At 40.0% G+C, this 15,416-nt stretch overlaps 1 protein-coding gene across 1 annotated transcript; it reads left to right on the top strand.

The window, feature by feature from the left end:
• The first annotated feature begins 5,832 nt into the window (after positions 1–5,832).
• Positions 5,833–13,802, top strand: LOC146992607 (NACHT, LRR and PYD domains-containing protein 3-like). The gene is made up of 11 exons (XM_085787895.1): positions 5,833–5,977; positions 7,405–7,530; positions 7,647–7,697; positions 7,967–9,728; positions 9,807–9,980; positions 10,378–10,551; positions 10,801–10,974; positions 11,089–11,262; positions 11,339–11,500; positions 11,755–11,801; positions 13,269–13,802. Exons 1-11 carry the CDS (start codon positions 5,923–5,925, stop codon positions 13,796–13,798), a joined length of 3,429 nt encoding a protein of 1,142 aa, XP_085644021.1. The 5' UTR covers positions 5,833–5,922; the 3' UTR covers positions 13,799–13,802.
• Positions 13,803–15,416: the final 1,614 nt, after the last annotated feature.

Below are 15,416 nucleotides of genomic sequence, written 5' to 3'. Positions count from 1 at the left end.
GAGACTTTGTTGGTTCTCAGGCAGTGAGTACGACTTTTCACCAAAAATACCTCTTTATCTACAAACACAATCATTTATTATTATTTATAATCATCATTTATAATCAACTCTTTGACCATATTGTGAAAAGTGAAAAGTACAAACTGTTGTTGTCCTGTTACATTGTGTTTAATAAATGACTTCTTGTTTACATGTAAATGACTCACTGTCATCCCCGATCTTTGAGTTATGTTACAGTGGCTGCAGGTCTCCAGTCATTGATGAGGAAGTGGCTTTATTTCCATCGCAAGCTGTCAAATCTTCTCCCAGTTTCACGATTGATGACGATTGGATCTGTTGGGTCTCTGTAAATGCTACTATGAAGACAAGGTCTAAACCTTCTCTTTTTGTAATGTGCCTTGTGATAACTCTGTTGGGAGTTGGCACTATATGAATAAGACTGACCTGACTCTGCTGGAGTCAAGAGGATTGGCTTCCTTCATGAGTGGCAACTGGATGATGAGTTGTCATCTTGAGTTGAACCAACAACTGTAAAAACAATGACATTGTCAACTATCTTAGACGAGGAGGAAACACCTCAACACCTTGTGTAATAGTAATAATAGTAGTTATCATAAGAGGACCTCTGATAACTTGTGGTTATCTTTTTTTTCCAGTACATACATGGCTGACATGTTTAGTACAGAGCAAGAATGGATTCATATGTTAAATATTACGGATGCTCATCATCATCTCGCTTTTAGTCATCACCAGTAATTAGTGCATGTTGATCTTTTTAATAATTGTTATGTCAGTGTTTTGATTATTTTTCCAACCTCTGCCTTTCTGTTTCTACTATAATCATGTTATTAGAAAGTCTCTGTGTTGTCTAGTCGTGTTGTTGTAGCGGAGAGCGCCTGTAGCGGTGGTCTTCGTGCAGCAGGTGGCGCCGGTGAGACACTCTGGAGTTTCCGCTGCAGTTAAATCGCCATAGAAGAGGAAAAGAGCGGCTACTAACGATGGCAGCGGCTAACACGGAGCTCCGGGTGGACCACCTGCCCTCAGACCTGCTGCTGCACATCTTATCCTATCCGACTGCTGCTGCTGCTTGTCGCCGGGCAACACTCGGCGGCCCCCGCCACGGGGAGCAGCAGCGCTGGCGCCGGGTTCTTATAGAGGCCGACGTATTGCATTGGTCCTCTTTAAAATGTATGTTTAACCAAAGCATGGATGTGCAGTATAATAACTCTCTAACACAGAACATTTCGACATTATTCAAAAGGTACCAGATAAGATTAAAAGTATTCAGAAAAGAAAATTGAATTTGAGCCCACTGTGGGTCTTAAAAATAGTGTAATCACTCACCTATCAGACGATGTAGCCCAAACTTTGTGCAAAATTCTATTCGAGTAAATCCGGCCATTGGATAATGCAGGTGAACGAATTCTGCGTCACGTTGCTCACGATTTATCAGCCAACAATATCAGGAACCGTAATCCGTCAATCAAACGTCTGAGAAAAACGAGTAGACTCGTCCATCACAGCCGAAACAAACTCTCTTCCTCCAGATCCCTGTGCTCCATCACTTAGCCTAGCTAGCTAAGTTAGCAAGCTATAACGTAGCAAGCCTAACAGTTAGCTAACGTTAGCTAAACACACTCGCACACACACACACACACACACCAAGCTCGGTCCCGCCCCAAACATTGAATATCCCGCCCGCTCGACAACAACCAATCAAATTCGTTTTCCTTACTGAGGTAAACTCGTGCGGAAACGTAACTCGTGGAAACTCATGGAAGCAGGTGCAACGAACAGGACAAACGGCCATTTGAACACCTTTAAAACTACGATTTCACACATCTAAGATTTTCAAAAATCCGACCGTTAGTAACCGTTAGTAACCGTCGTTGCGTCATCAGTGGTGTGCAACCTCCGCCACACAGGAGGTGATGCTAATAATAATAGCCTAATAATAAATAGGCTAATACATTTGATTTGTAAAACACTTTTCATAAAGTAGCCTAATCTCAAAGTGCAAAATGCTAACGCTACTGAGGAGGAGGAGGAGGAGGAGGAGGAGGAGGAGAAGACAGAAAGAAGTTAGATGTTACTCACATATCATGGACGATCCTGTATCCTGTGTTATTGTTGTTTTCCAGCTGTTGTGTCGCTAATCCTTAGCGCGAACTCCAAACCAAGCTCCAACCCGATCAATCAAGCTCCAGATCAGCTGGCTCCACCTGAAACCCTCTCCTCGTACAAGTCGAGTGCCGAAAATATCATTTAATGGCCGGAAACGCGCGCACCGAGCGGAGTAAACGCTGCTTATGGAGATTTATGATGAATATAAGGAACGTAACTTACAGTACAAAGAAGAGTGGAGGTCTGGTCCAATAGGCTACGACTAACAGGATCAATGAGTAAGTAGCCTATCATGTTCTTTTTAGTCAAAGTGCGGTTTATAGCTCAGCAGATGCTGCAGAGGTTATTATTGTTCTTACTGCAACGAGTCCGAGTTTGAATCCCCCTCATCAACTTTTTCTGCGTGTCATTCACTCCCCATTTCCTGTCTCTCTCCACCTGTCCTCTTGAAATATGATAATATATGATAATATAATATTTTATGAAGTAATGTAATAACAACAGAGAGGGGCAGGTACTATAAGTTTTTCACCTTTTCATTAATGGTGACAATGTGTAGCCTACATTATGTAATTTTGTGAAACCTTGTGAAGAATGTACACCATGAATGGAATAAACCAAAATGAAATAAAATAAAAGTGTAAAAGTAAAAAAAAACAAAAACAACTTTAAATCCCTCACCAAAGAGACAAAATAAACCTAAAGAAATTCACAAAATATACTATTCATCACATTTATCAGCTATTTCATTATAATTCATCACATTTATCACACTACTGACAGTAGAAAATGACATTTACCAAACCCATCAATTCAAGGAGATGAGGACTAATTTAGGCCTATAGGTGAAGCAGTTGACTAGTGTCGAATCAACCGACCTTTAGTTTTATATCTTTATCTTTATTTCAGACTCAAGGTCCATAAAGAAGACAAACACAACAACAGACTCACAATACAAACAATAAAAGAGAATAAAGCTAAAACATAGAAATTGAAATGCCTTAGTTTTATTTTTTAATTAGTTTAATGTTATCTTTATTGGTGTACATAATTAATTCATTTTTTAATAGTTAATATTTTTTATGAATTATATATATTTGTATGTCTTGTGATTTTATCATTACATGACGGTGAGTGTGTAAAAGCACCGGCAGAACTGTCTTTTGGACATTTTTTGAACATAAATGGAGACCAGCTGGACTTCAAGAGCCCCCCGATAATACAAGAAATGATGACTGTATTGTATATTTTACCCCTCTGATGTAGTGTACTGTTACATTTACATGGCAGTATGTCACACTGTTTCCTTCATTAGGTCTGACATTCAGTACTTCTATTTTACAGCATTCTTATATAGTTTCATAAAAACAGGAGTTTGTAAGAAAGTAGCCTATGTTTTGTAGTTGTTTATTGTCTTGTTATTTAGCTCAGCAGTCCTCATAGGATCTTATACCCTACATACACCACTGTTTGTTATACAGTATATTTATTCTGGTTATGTTGATGCTTTAAAAATCAAGAATGAGTAACATTTAATGAATTGATATTTCTACTGTGACTTTTATTGTGTTGTTGCTGCACTAAATGACACAGCAGTAAAACACTTTGTGGATGGGAAGGTTCAGGAGAGTTTGATATTGATCTATTGTTCTTTACTTCAACAGGTGCTGAGAGTTTGTGGGAACAATCATGACTGGTGTTGTGATTCCTGTTGTCCACCACCAGAGGTCAGAGTGTTCACACACAGCTTCATGTTGCAGGAGGAGAAAACACAGATGAGATGGTGAAAACTGAAATCTTCTCTATTTTGGTTAAAGTTTGAATTTCACTGTGTCTGTTTTTTATACTGTGACTCTTTCGCTGTTAAATACATTTTAACACAGAATAAATCACTGGGTTTGAACTGAAACCACTTTGTTGTCAGAAACACTGTTGTTTTCCAGCTCGGACCAAACAGGAAGTTTATTTTGAGTTGAAAAACAAATCTCAAAGTTGATTCAGTGTCAAACGACAGACAGAAATGTGGACAGGTTGTCTGGATTTCACTGTGTGATCCTGTTGGAGGAAATGGTGGTGATGATGATGATCAAGTGCTGAGAAGAAGTTTGTTTAGATTCTTCTGATTGGTCCAGTTTTCCTACTATTTTAAAGATCTAATGATTAAATTTGAAAATAATCATCAGTTAAATGTTTATCATATAAAAGTTAAAGGAATAGTTCACCAAAAAAAAAAGAAATTCAGTCATTATTAACTCCCCCTCATGCTGATGAATGCTCCTGAGCCGTTTTTCATTCCTCAAAGTGCATCTGGAGACCCGGGAGGCCGGTTCCTAGTCCAACCAAAACTTTATATGAGAGTAATAGGGCCCGACAACCTAAAAACCTCCATAAAACTACACAAAAACCATTTAATATTCCTCCACACTGCTCGTCCACTGCAATCCAAGTGTCCTGAAGGGAGATAGTCCAGAGTTTGACGTCGTTTGGAGTAAACTCTGGACTATCTCCCTTCAGGACACTTGGATATTAAATGGTTGTTGTATTAGCCTAGTTTTATGGACGTTTTTCAGACCTGTGGCCTTTCTAAATTTATTTCCTGGGGGTGAAATTCCCCTAGGTGGCGTTGTTGAGCAGCACTTAAATTAGCCTATAACCCCTCACTGAGTCATTCTCTCACACTCACCGGGCCACCACACATCAATATATTAGTTGCACCACAACGCTGGTTGCAGACCTCAAGCCACCAAGGAGGCTGTGCACATTGTTCACCAGCAGCAGGCCCGACTCAACTTAACAGCATCTAATCTGCTGTTTGGACCAGGAAGAGTTTTAGTTCTGTGTTCAGTCTGCAGCAGGAATACCAACAACACACCTGAGTGTAAGTACATGAGTCTTGAATATATTGTGTATATTTATGAAGTAGAATCAACATAAAGTAGTTTAAATGGAACGGAGATTGAGAGATTCAAATTGATGTTCAACTTCCTGTTTCTTCGGACAACACTAATGATGGATATTCTTTAAGTGTATTATCTATATCTGATATCAAGTGTTGCCTATTACTAATTATTATAGTAATTAGTAATTCACATGCATAAATCAAATAAGTGTGACTTACTGATCAAAAAGATCCAGTTTAATATCAGTAAGCACTTCTCTTAAAAAGAATCAAAAACAAATTGTTTTACAATATAAAAGCTATAAAAACGACACTATCCACACACACTAAGCCATATAAAAATAAAGATAATATAAAGTAATAAACCAGGGAGAAATGTAATGACATTAGTCAAACTAGGATAAGAAAACGGTGGGTAATAAAAATGCAATCAACTTTTGTTAAAACTTTGTTGATTTACTAATGATCAGATCTGAGTGTCTACTTATATACTTATATACTTATAAAATATATAATATAAAATTGCAATTCCAAAGCATATATATATATGCAAAGCATATTCCAAAGCATATATGCTTTGGAATTGCAATTTTATAATGAATCACCATAATTCATTGAGACACAAATATTTAAAACAGAATAAAACAATAAAACATCCTTTACTATTCAAGTAAAGGGTGGTAACACATTGAATAACCACTTCCTTCTCCTTCACGCCATCAAAATTGACTTTCATTTCTGCTCATCATGCAGCGTTGGCGGTAATTATTAACTACAGATGCGTGTGCTCTTTTATCCTCTCACTTCTGTCAGCCTAGATAACCGGAAAATGAAGCGTGCAGAAGTTATATGATGTAAAGTCACTCAGCTCCTCATGGAGTTGGGTAAAAGAGTGCAGAATGGGAAACTGGATGGCAACCGACCAGACTTTGGGTCAAGAAGCATCACAGTGTGGTAAGATGGTGACTTCTCTTTCCTTGTGAGGTTTCACTGTCAGTGCAGTCATTCTAAACAAAAAAATGCTTTGTATTGAACAGAAAGAAATTAAGTGTTTGTATAGCTACAGGTGACTTAACAAAACTGCTTTGTCCATCGCGGAGTGTCGGTGTGAAATAAAATGAGTTTGTGGAATGATGTTTGAAAATAGTTTATTTGTGCAGGCAAAGAACACAACGTTAAAATGATTTTTTCTTTTCATTTTGCACAGTTGAAAAAAATCCACTGGTAAAAGGAAAAAATGTAATAATTTATAGTGCATCAAGAGGCGAAAACTCAAAGAGCTTTGAACAAGCAAATGAAACAGTTTCATAAAAATCAAAACCTCAAGTCCATTTGTCTCAGCCACCACTTCCTCATTTCACTTCCTGGCAGATCTTGGCGGGTGGCATAGTGGTGCAACTGCAACACGTGCCCTAATTACAGGAATCTTTACTCTGTCAAACAACAGCCCACTATGCAGCACTCAGATATTATTTTTTATTACACTAGTCTAGTTTCTTTTCCTGTCACATGTTTTCCAACATAGTTGAGGCTTTTGTCCTCTTTTGTCTCCCCTCTAACTGCTATGTAAATGTATTTGCAGTTCACTCTTATTGATCACATCACATTATGTAAATGTGTGTGACATATTCAAACAGAGATGGGACCAAGTCACACAAGTCTTGACCTATCACAGGACTTGACCTGACCATGTGAAAATGACATGGGATGTACTTGAGGCTGTAAGGGATAATGTATAGTTCGGAGGTTGTTATGGAGAAATAAACCCCGACAGGTTGTATGGAACATTCATTCAACATGAATAGAGCCGTGTAATAAGTCCAAGTAAAAACGAGTTCCACCAAACTGGCATGACTGATTGACAGGGTAGTAATCCAATCATGACAGTGCAATTCTCAGCCTGTGCTCATATATTAGATATTTTATATTCAAATTGAACACATGAAATGAACAACACTCAAGTCATTCAAGTCATTGTGTCTCAAGTCAAATCAGTCAAGTCCCGAATCTTTAACTTTCAAGTCGAGACTTTTTTTTTTATCAAGTCATCAAAACAGCTGCTTAAGATAAATTATAGGCTAGGTAGGGTTGGGCATCCAAAAGGAACTCAGGTTAGGTTCCTCATTTAGATCATGCAAACTTTTTGACCCCACCTCTTGAAAGAATTGGAATCAATGGGAACCACAATCAAAACACAAAATTGGAAATAATATAATAATAATAATAATTTTATTTATAAAGAACTTATCAAAACAATGTACAATTCAGATCTCTTGCACATATTTCTTAGTTATCCCATCAGTCTGAAGGTAAATGTGTTTCAGTTATTAAAAGGAAATGATGATTCTTGGCTTCTGATTATTTTATCTGTTCTCACTCAGCTATAACACAAAAGGAAACTCGGCCCATGATAATCACGGCCCAGACTGGAGGTGTAGTCTGCACACCTCAGTTTACTGACGTTCATGTGGAGAGGGATCTAAATGTCACTGTCAACCAAACATACGGTAATTGTGTCCCCTAAATTTATCTATAAATCAATGCCTTTAATTGCCTAAAATGTAAGAAAATGCATTTGATTGTCCTTGTGTTTATCAAGAGATTTTCTATGTTTATCTTCCAGTCCAACCTGCTGCCAAAACAGAAGAGCTCGATGTGAGTCTCAAAAATGAAGGTAACGTGGCTTTTACAGTCTAATTGTCTGCTGCTTTACTAAAAAAAATCTCTGCTGACATTTTATCTTGTGTAAAAGAAATAAAAGAACAGCTATATGGATTAAACAAGTTTGGTTAATGATATACAGACAGACAGACAGACAGACAGACAGACAGACAGACAGACAGACAGACAGACAGACAGACAGACAGACAGACATTTTCTTATATTACAATGTTTTAGCAAATGATTATTACTGATGCAACTTTACTCTAATTCGTCTTTCAGAAAGCATCTTAAGGTGCCAAGAAGAACTAAAGTCTTTCCTTCTAAATAAAACGAAGAATCTGTTTCAAGGGACAAAGGCAAATGGATCTTCGACTCCTTTGAACAAGATCTATACAGACCTCTACATCACAGAAGGGGGCAGTGGGGAGGTTAACAATGAACATGAAGTTATTGAATTAGAATATCCAAGGTGCACAAGTGAGGAGAAGAAAATCTACCTCAATAACATATTTGACCCTTTATCCAATGAAGAAAACCCTCCCCAGAGAGTTCTGACCAAGGGAATCGCTGGCATTGGGAAAACTGTCGCTGTACAGAAATTCACTCATGACTGGGCAGAAGGAACAGCCAATCAGACCATCCAGTTCATATTTCCATTCACATTCAGGGACTTGAATTTGATAAAAGACAAATGTTTCAGTCTGACTGACTTTATATGTTACTATTTCAACGAAGTGAGGGATTTAGAAACATCAAACTACAACGATTCCAGCGTCTTGTTCATCTTTGATGGCCTGGATGAAAGCAAATTCCCTTTGGACTTTGGCAATAATAAGATGTGCCGCAGTGTTACAGAGGCTGCAACTGTCGACATCCTGTTAACCAACTTAATCAGCGGGAACCTCCTGCACAAAGCCTCAGTCTGGATCACAAGCAGACCAGCTGCAGCCAGCAGGATTCCTCCAGAGTTCATCAACAGAGTGACGGAGGTACGAGGCTTTAACGATGAGCAGAAGGAGGAGTACTTTAAAAAGAAAGTTGCTGACAAAGATATGGCTGAGAAGATCTTCAGTCATCTTCAGTCAAAGGCATTAAGAAGTGTGTACATCATGTGCCACATTCCTGTGTTCTGCTGGATTTCAGCCACGTCTCTCCAGAGTCTCCTCACAAATGCTCATGAAGGTGAATTGCCCAAGACTTTGACTGAAATGTACTCTCACTTTCTGATCATCCAAACAAAACGTAAACTACAGAAGGCTTATCAGGACGTTGAGGCAGACAAAGATTTGATCATGAAGTTGGGGAAGCTGGCATTTGAACAACTGAGACAGGGCAACATCATCTTCTATGAAGAAGATCTGAAAGCTTGTGAAATTGATCCAAAACAAGCTGCAGTTTATTCAGGAGTTTGTACGCAGATTATAAGAAAAGAAAATGGTCTTCACAACCAGCAGTGTTACTCATTTATACATTTAAGTGTTCAGGAGTTTCTTGCAGCTCTCTATGTATTGGAGACCTTCATAGACAGTGGTGAAAACCTGCTTCCCAGGCAGACCACGAATGTGACGGCAGTGAAAGGAGAAAGCCTCCTTCTCCTCCATAGGAATGCTGTGAATATGTTCTTCAAAAGTGATCATGGACGGTGGGACTTGTTTCTGCGCTTCCTGCTCGGTCTGTCCAAGGATGAAAATCAAAAACTTCTTCAGAGAGAGTTCAGATTCAAAGGAAGACGTCAACAGAGCAACCAGGAGACAATAAAGTACATTCATGATAGGATCAAGAGACTGTCTTATACCGACAAGAGCATCAATCTGTTCCACTGCTTATATGAGTTGGGTGACCAGTCTCTGGTGGAGCAGGTCCAGAAGTACCACAGCTCAGGGGATGTTAGCAAAATTTCCCCTGCACATTGGTCAGCTCTGGCCTTTGTGTTACGTGTCTCCAATGAAGACCCGGATGTGTTTGACCTGAAGAAATACTACAGATCAGATGAAGTTCTGGAGAGACTGTTACCAGTGCTCGAAGTATCAAAGACAGCTTTGTAAGTATTTGGCTTCAAGAAACCCATCCACTGTGACAGTCAGGTTTTTTAGGTTTGTTGTTTTCTTTTCCCCTTTAGGCTGAGTGACTGTAACCTCACTGACAGATCATGTGAGTATATTTCAAAGGTTCTAAGCACAAAATCTTCTGGTCTCGAGGAGTTGGATCTGTCCAGGAATAAACTGCAGGACTCTGGAATCAAGCTGCTCTCTGAAGGCCTGAAAAGCCCCAACTGCAAACTCCAAAGACTCGGGTAACAAGACGTTACATATTCACACACCTTAGCTCAGACAGGCTGTTTTGCATTTGGGTATGTAATGATCATTACAGGTTTCCATTCTCCTCCAAACAAGACCAATCCATCATCTCTTTTAATTTTGAGTCAGGGTGTTCGCATGAAATATCACCTTGGCAATAGCTGTTTTTATCTATTAAGATAAAGTTCTCAGTCTGTTCATCTTACTGTCCCAACACACTTTAACTAGAACTCATCAATGTCTAGACATGAGTGACCCAGACATTTGTAATTTGGTAGCATTTGAATCACTTTTTCAAAATCCCATAAAAACTGTGGTTACCAAAGTGTCGTGAAAACCTCATCTTAAATGTAGAGTCTAATGTTGTGGTGTGTCTTATTTTTATTTTCTAAGACTGAATGGCTATTACCTCTCGGTGAGAAGCTGTGAAGCTCTGGCCTCAGTTCTCAGCTCCAGGTCCTCTAGTTTGACAGAACTGGATCTGAGTAACAACATCCTAGAGGATCCAGGAATGAAGCTGATCTCTGTAGAACTGAAGAGTCCACACTGTGGACTGGAGACTCTCAGGTCAGGAGATGACAGTACTGTACTGAAAAGATGAATGTTTGAAAACTGTTTTTGCTAGTTTGTTCGACTTCTTTGGCACATGTTTCTGGTTTGTTTTCTTTGGTTCCAGCACAACCTATCCTTCCTATTTTCTCTGCTTTACAACAACATTTTTGAAATTTATGTAGCCACCGGTGTGATCAATATTCCAACACACCCAAATTATTGCAGGTTACATTTTCATATACATAGTAAACTCTGTCTCTGCAGGTTGTCTGGTTGTCAGCTCACAGAGGCAGATTGTTCTTCTCTGGCCTCAGCTCTGAGCTCCAACCCTTCACATTTGAGAGAGCTGGACCTGAGCTACAACCATCCAGGAGACTCGGGAGTGAAGCTTTTGGCTGCAAAACTGGAGGATTCACCATGTAGACTGGACACTCTCAGGTGGGAAGACTTTGAGGGCAGTTCTTGAGTTTGTCAAAGATCACATTTGTAATGCAGACACTTAATACAGAGACAAATGTTGTCACATGTTTCTTATCCTTTTTCCCCCCTAAGACTGAGTGGCTGTAAGCTCTCAGAGAGAAGCTGTGCAGCTCTGTCCTCAGTCCTCAGCTCCCAGTCCTCTAGTCTGAGACACCTGGACCTGAGTAACAACGACCTGCAGGACTCAGGAGTGAAGCTGCTGTCTGGTGGACTGAAGAGTCCACACTGTGAACTGGAGACTCTCGGGTCAGGAAACATTTTTTTGATCAGTAGACGACCGTTGCTTTACAGAAGGACATGTTAAACTTGTGTCTCTCTACAGGTTGTCTGGATGTCAGGTCACAGAGGCAGGTTGTTCTTCTTTGGCCTCAGCTCTGAGGTCTAACCCCTCCCATCTGAGAGAGCTGGACCTGAGCTACAACCATCCAGGAGCCTCAGGAGAGAAGCTGCTGAAGAGTCCAGGCTCGAGACTAGAGACACTCAGGTTGGAAAAGACGACAGCATGACAACAACAACAGCTTACACATTCGTCTTTTCTGTCCCATTAATAAACTGACGACTGAGACTCACTTAAGACCAGGATCTGTGTGGACCATATGTACTACCATATGTAATTAGACAACAACGTCACCAGTGATGGTGGAGACCTAATAATGGTCCGAGCAGTGCTTCCATCCAGGCTACAAAGATTTAATCTGACCGTGAGACTTTTCATTCTAACCCTGTTTCCTCCTCCAGGCTGGACCATGGTGGAGAACAGAGGCTAAAACCAGGTCTGAGGAAGTGTAAGTAAACGAGGCAGCTCATGAAAATCAAATGAAAATCAGTCTGTAAATGATTGCCTCAAGACATGGGGCTCAAATTTCACAGACCAGGCGCAAGGCAAGGCGCAGTGCAAGAGCACCACGCCAACGGGGCGTGTCCACACACTTTGCAAGTTTGGCACGCGACGCACCCCGGCGCAGGTACACCTCTTTCCCACCTCCCTCCCTCCTGGTGTTATATGTGTTTTATAACCTCGGCATGAAAAAAACTGATCAGCACAAGCGGTGTTGACACTGCTGTTTCTTTTATGATAATTCTAACAGTTTGTTGTTAATTTTATTTTATATTGGTTAATTTTTTCCTTAGTCTTAGTTGTATTTATATTTTTTAAATTAATATTCTGTTCAACTTGCACGTCACAAAATGCCTTAACTGGTTAGAAGTTAGGGGGTAGAAGGGTTAGTTTTTTTTTTGTTTTTTTAAGTATAATTTTTTGGATTTTCATGCCTTTATTAGGACAGTTGAGAGTGTGACAGGAAATGGGAGGCAGAGAGGGGGAATGACACGCAGGATAGGGCCGTCCGACGCAGGATTCGAATCGGGGCTGCCTCAACACATGGGGCGGGTGCTCTACCAACTGAGCTAAACACCGCCCCAGAAGGGTTAGTTTTAAGCACCGTTTTGGGCACCATTTAGGCACGTTTTTAAGCCGTTTAAAAAGTACCGGTTTGGCACCGGTATTGGATAAAACCTAAGCGATACAACACCCATCTTGCCGCACCTTGGTCTGCCAAATTTTCAAATTGACTGCGTGAAGTGTTGTGCGGGACGATAGTAGCACTGCACAGGGTTCGCCATCCTGCGCCTCGCCTGCACCTGGTACAAAATTAGAGCCCATGATGACATCATGTAAGAGTGGGAAAATATTCCATTTCTGACTCAAGCTGGACCCCTTAGAAGCTCCTAGGGTTCTCGTTCATATTTCGAGGCTGACCACAGGAAAGACATTGACATAGAAGGTAAAAAGCTTGAAAACTGTATGGAAGCAGCATTGATGGTCCTCACGGACTAGAGTCAGTACCCCTCAGTCCACTTTCAACTTGTCCTTGGTTAAAGTCTTAAACAGATGTAGATACATCAATCATTCAACGATAAAACACAGAAGAGTATTAAACTCCTCCCAGAGCGCCCCACAGTTGTACTTTCTAAAAGAATTCTGTAAAATGGTAAATGTGATCCTTAGTTTCAACTTAACAAGCTTAAATGAGGAAGCTGAACAGTTGACAGTTTCCCTAAGAAAAATGCAAACAAGGCTACATGTCCTATTTAATCCTAAAACAAGAAGCTGTGATGAAGCTCTTTAACTCATGCAATTTAAACACAGTTCATTCAAACAAAAACGTCTTGGTCCTTTTCTCTAGGATCGTTGGTGACCACTGTGCTGGATGATAACCTTCTGTTTCATTGTGCCTTGTTGTCTCCATCAGACGCCAGTGAACTCATAGTGGACTGCAACACAGTTCACAGAAACCTCAGACTGTCGGCCAACAACAGGAAGGTGGAGTCAGTGAGAGAGAATCAGTCGTACGGTTACCACCCTGAGAGATTCGACCACTGGCGGCAGCTGCTGTGTAGAGACGGTCTGACTGGTTACGGTTACTGGGAGGTGGAGTGGGAGGGAACGGTTCACATAGCGGTGACCTACAGAGGAATCAGGAGGAAAGGACGCTGCTTCGACAGCAGGTTTGGAGAAAACGATCAGTCGTGGAGTCTGAGCTGCTTCGATGACGACGGTTTCTCTGTCAGTCACAAAAAGGAAAGAATCGACCTCCGTTGCGACTCAGGCTCTAAAAGAGTAGCAGTGTATGTGGACTGTCCCGCTGGACTGCTGTCCTTCTACAGAGTCTCCTCTGGCTCACTGATCCACCTCCACACCTTCAACACCACCTTCACCGAACCTCTTCACCCTGGGTTCTGGGTTTTATCCAATTCCTCATTGTCACTGTGCTCGTTGTAGGAAAGTCTTTTGTGGTGCAGTGAAGCTTCATTTTCTTCTTGTGGAGTTGTAGTAAAAAACAACTGGACTTCTTCTCTTCGTCTTCATCTCTCTTCGTCCAGTTGATTTTTACTACAACTCCACAAGAATAAGATGACCTGGATGACTGAGAACCTTCACGGACATGAAGCTTCATTCAGCTCTAATTCCCTTTTGCCAAAGTTATCATGGTTTTTAGTTGAACATCAATATTTTTGTCAGATTTTCATTGGATCAATGTACCCATCATGCAAAGTTGCTCTTGAAGGTGTTTTTGCTAACTGCTCTCTAGCTAATGTTAGCTTTAACAGCTGTTTACGTAGCCGACAAGAAACATTGTTAGTTCCGAATAAAGTTTATTAACAACCTGTTGAATGTAGTATTTGTTTTTATCAGCGATGGCCGAAATCCAGAGGCATCTACATCACAATCTACAATTTAATACCAAATGCTTTATCAAAACACTGTTTTTGTAAATTTGTACAAATAAAGTACAGGTTTTAACCGTATTTTACACCTGAATCACAACTGAATAACACTGGAACAGTTCTATTGATTATTAATTATGAATAGGTACTATTCTGTGACAGGTGCACAATGGACAATGTTTGAAACAGATCTCTTTGTGTCATTCTCTTCAAATAACTCAAACAAACGATTACATATATATTTAAGATGAAAGTGGACAAGATGTTGGTGAAAAAGATTGAAAACATCACCAATATTTCACTTTAATATAAGAAAACTTTATTATTATTTATTTCCCTGAGTCATGTTTTCACCAGAAGGTAAAAGCATTTAGAAAGTCGTTATTCTCATAAAGGCTCTTAGTTTAAAGTTTTGCAGTTGCTACATAGCTAACGTTAGCATCACTAAGAGTTTCCAGAGGTGGGAAAAATCACCAGTGTCAGTGTGTTTTGCTTGAATTTATTTCTGCTTCTCTTATACAGTAATTAGCATGCTTTTAGCTAGCCCAAGTTCAGCCATACCTTATGGTCACTTTCCAATACCAAGTCGTCCAGTCTGAAGAAGCAGCTGCTCAGAGGACATATTATAACCTCTCGGTTTGCTCCAGACAGACTAGTGAGTGAATCGCTGCCAATGCTAGCGTTAGCTGAGTAGCAATAGAAACTTACAAATAGCTCCTTTAAATACATTGTTGTCTTTGTTAATGACACTAAATTGACGTCACCTCAATTTATTCCCGATCAACATAATCCCCACAGTGCACTCATTGTCTTTAAGGCCACAATAAACCACCACAAATCAATATTTTAATCAACAGCAGCCTTTCAACTCCCCTTGTGTATTTTTCACCTGATCTTAGTGACAGTTCATTTCTGCCGAAGCTACACGTGACTCCGACTCCTTTGTAATAAACGTAGATTGAACAGATGGTTTTAATTAAGACACCCTGAACAATAACAGTCATACCTTTCTACAGTGGTAGGCCTACAGCCAATCACAGGGCTCCAGTAGCTACGACTCCAGAAATAAATTAGTGCACCTCATGGTTGTTTTATATCCTGTTTATCTTCCAGTCACAACTTCATAATCTCATTTTTTTCAGTTAAATCACGTGTGTTTTTGGTGCAAATAT

This window comes from Trachurus japonicus, chromosome 1 (genome assembly GCF_045865225.1).
Source record: "Trachurus japonicus isolate A0001 chromosome 1, Traja_1.0".
NCBI lineage: Eukaryota > Metazoa > Chordata > Actinopteri > Carangiformes > Carangidae > Trachurus > Trachurus japonicus.
This window is presented reverse-complemented; position numbering and strand designations above follow the sequence as displayed.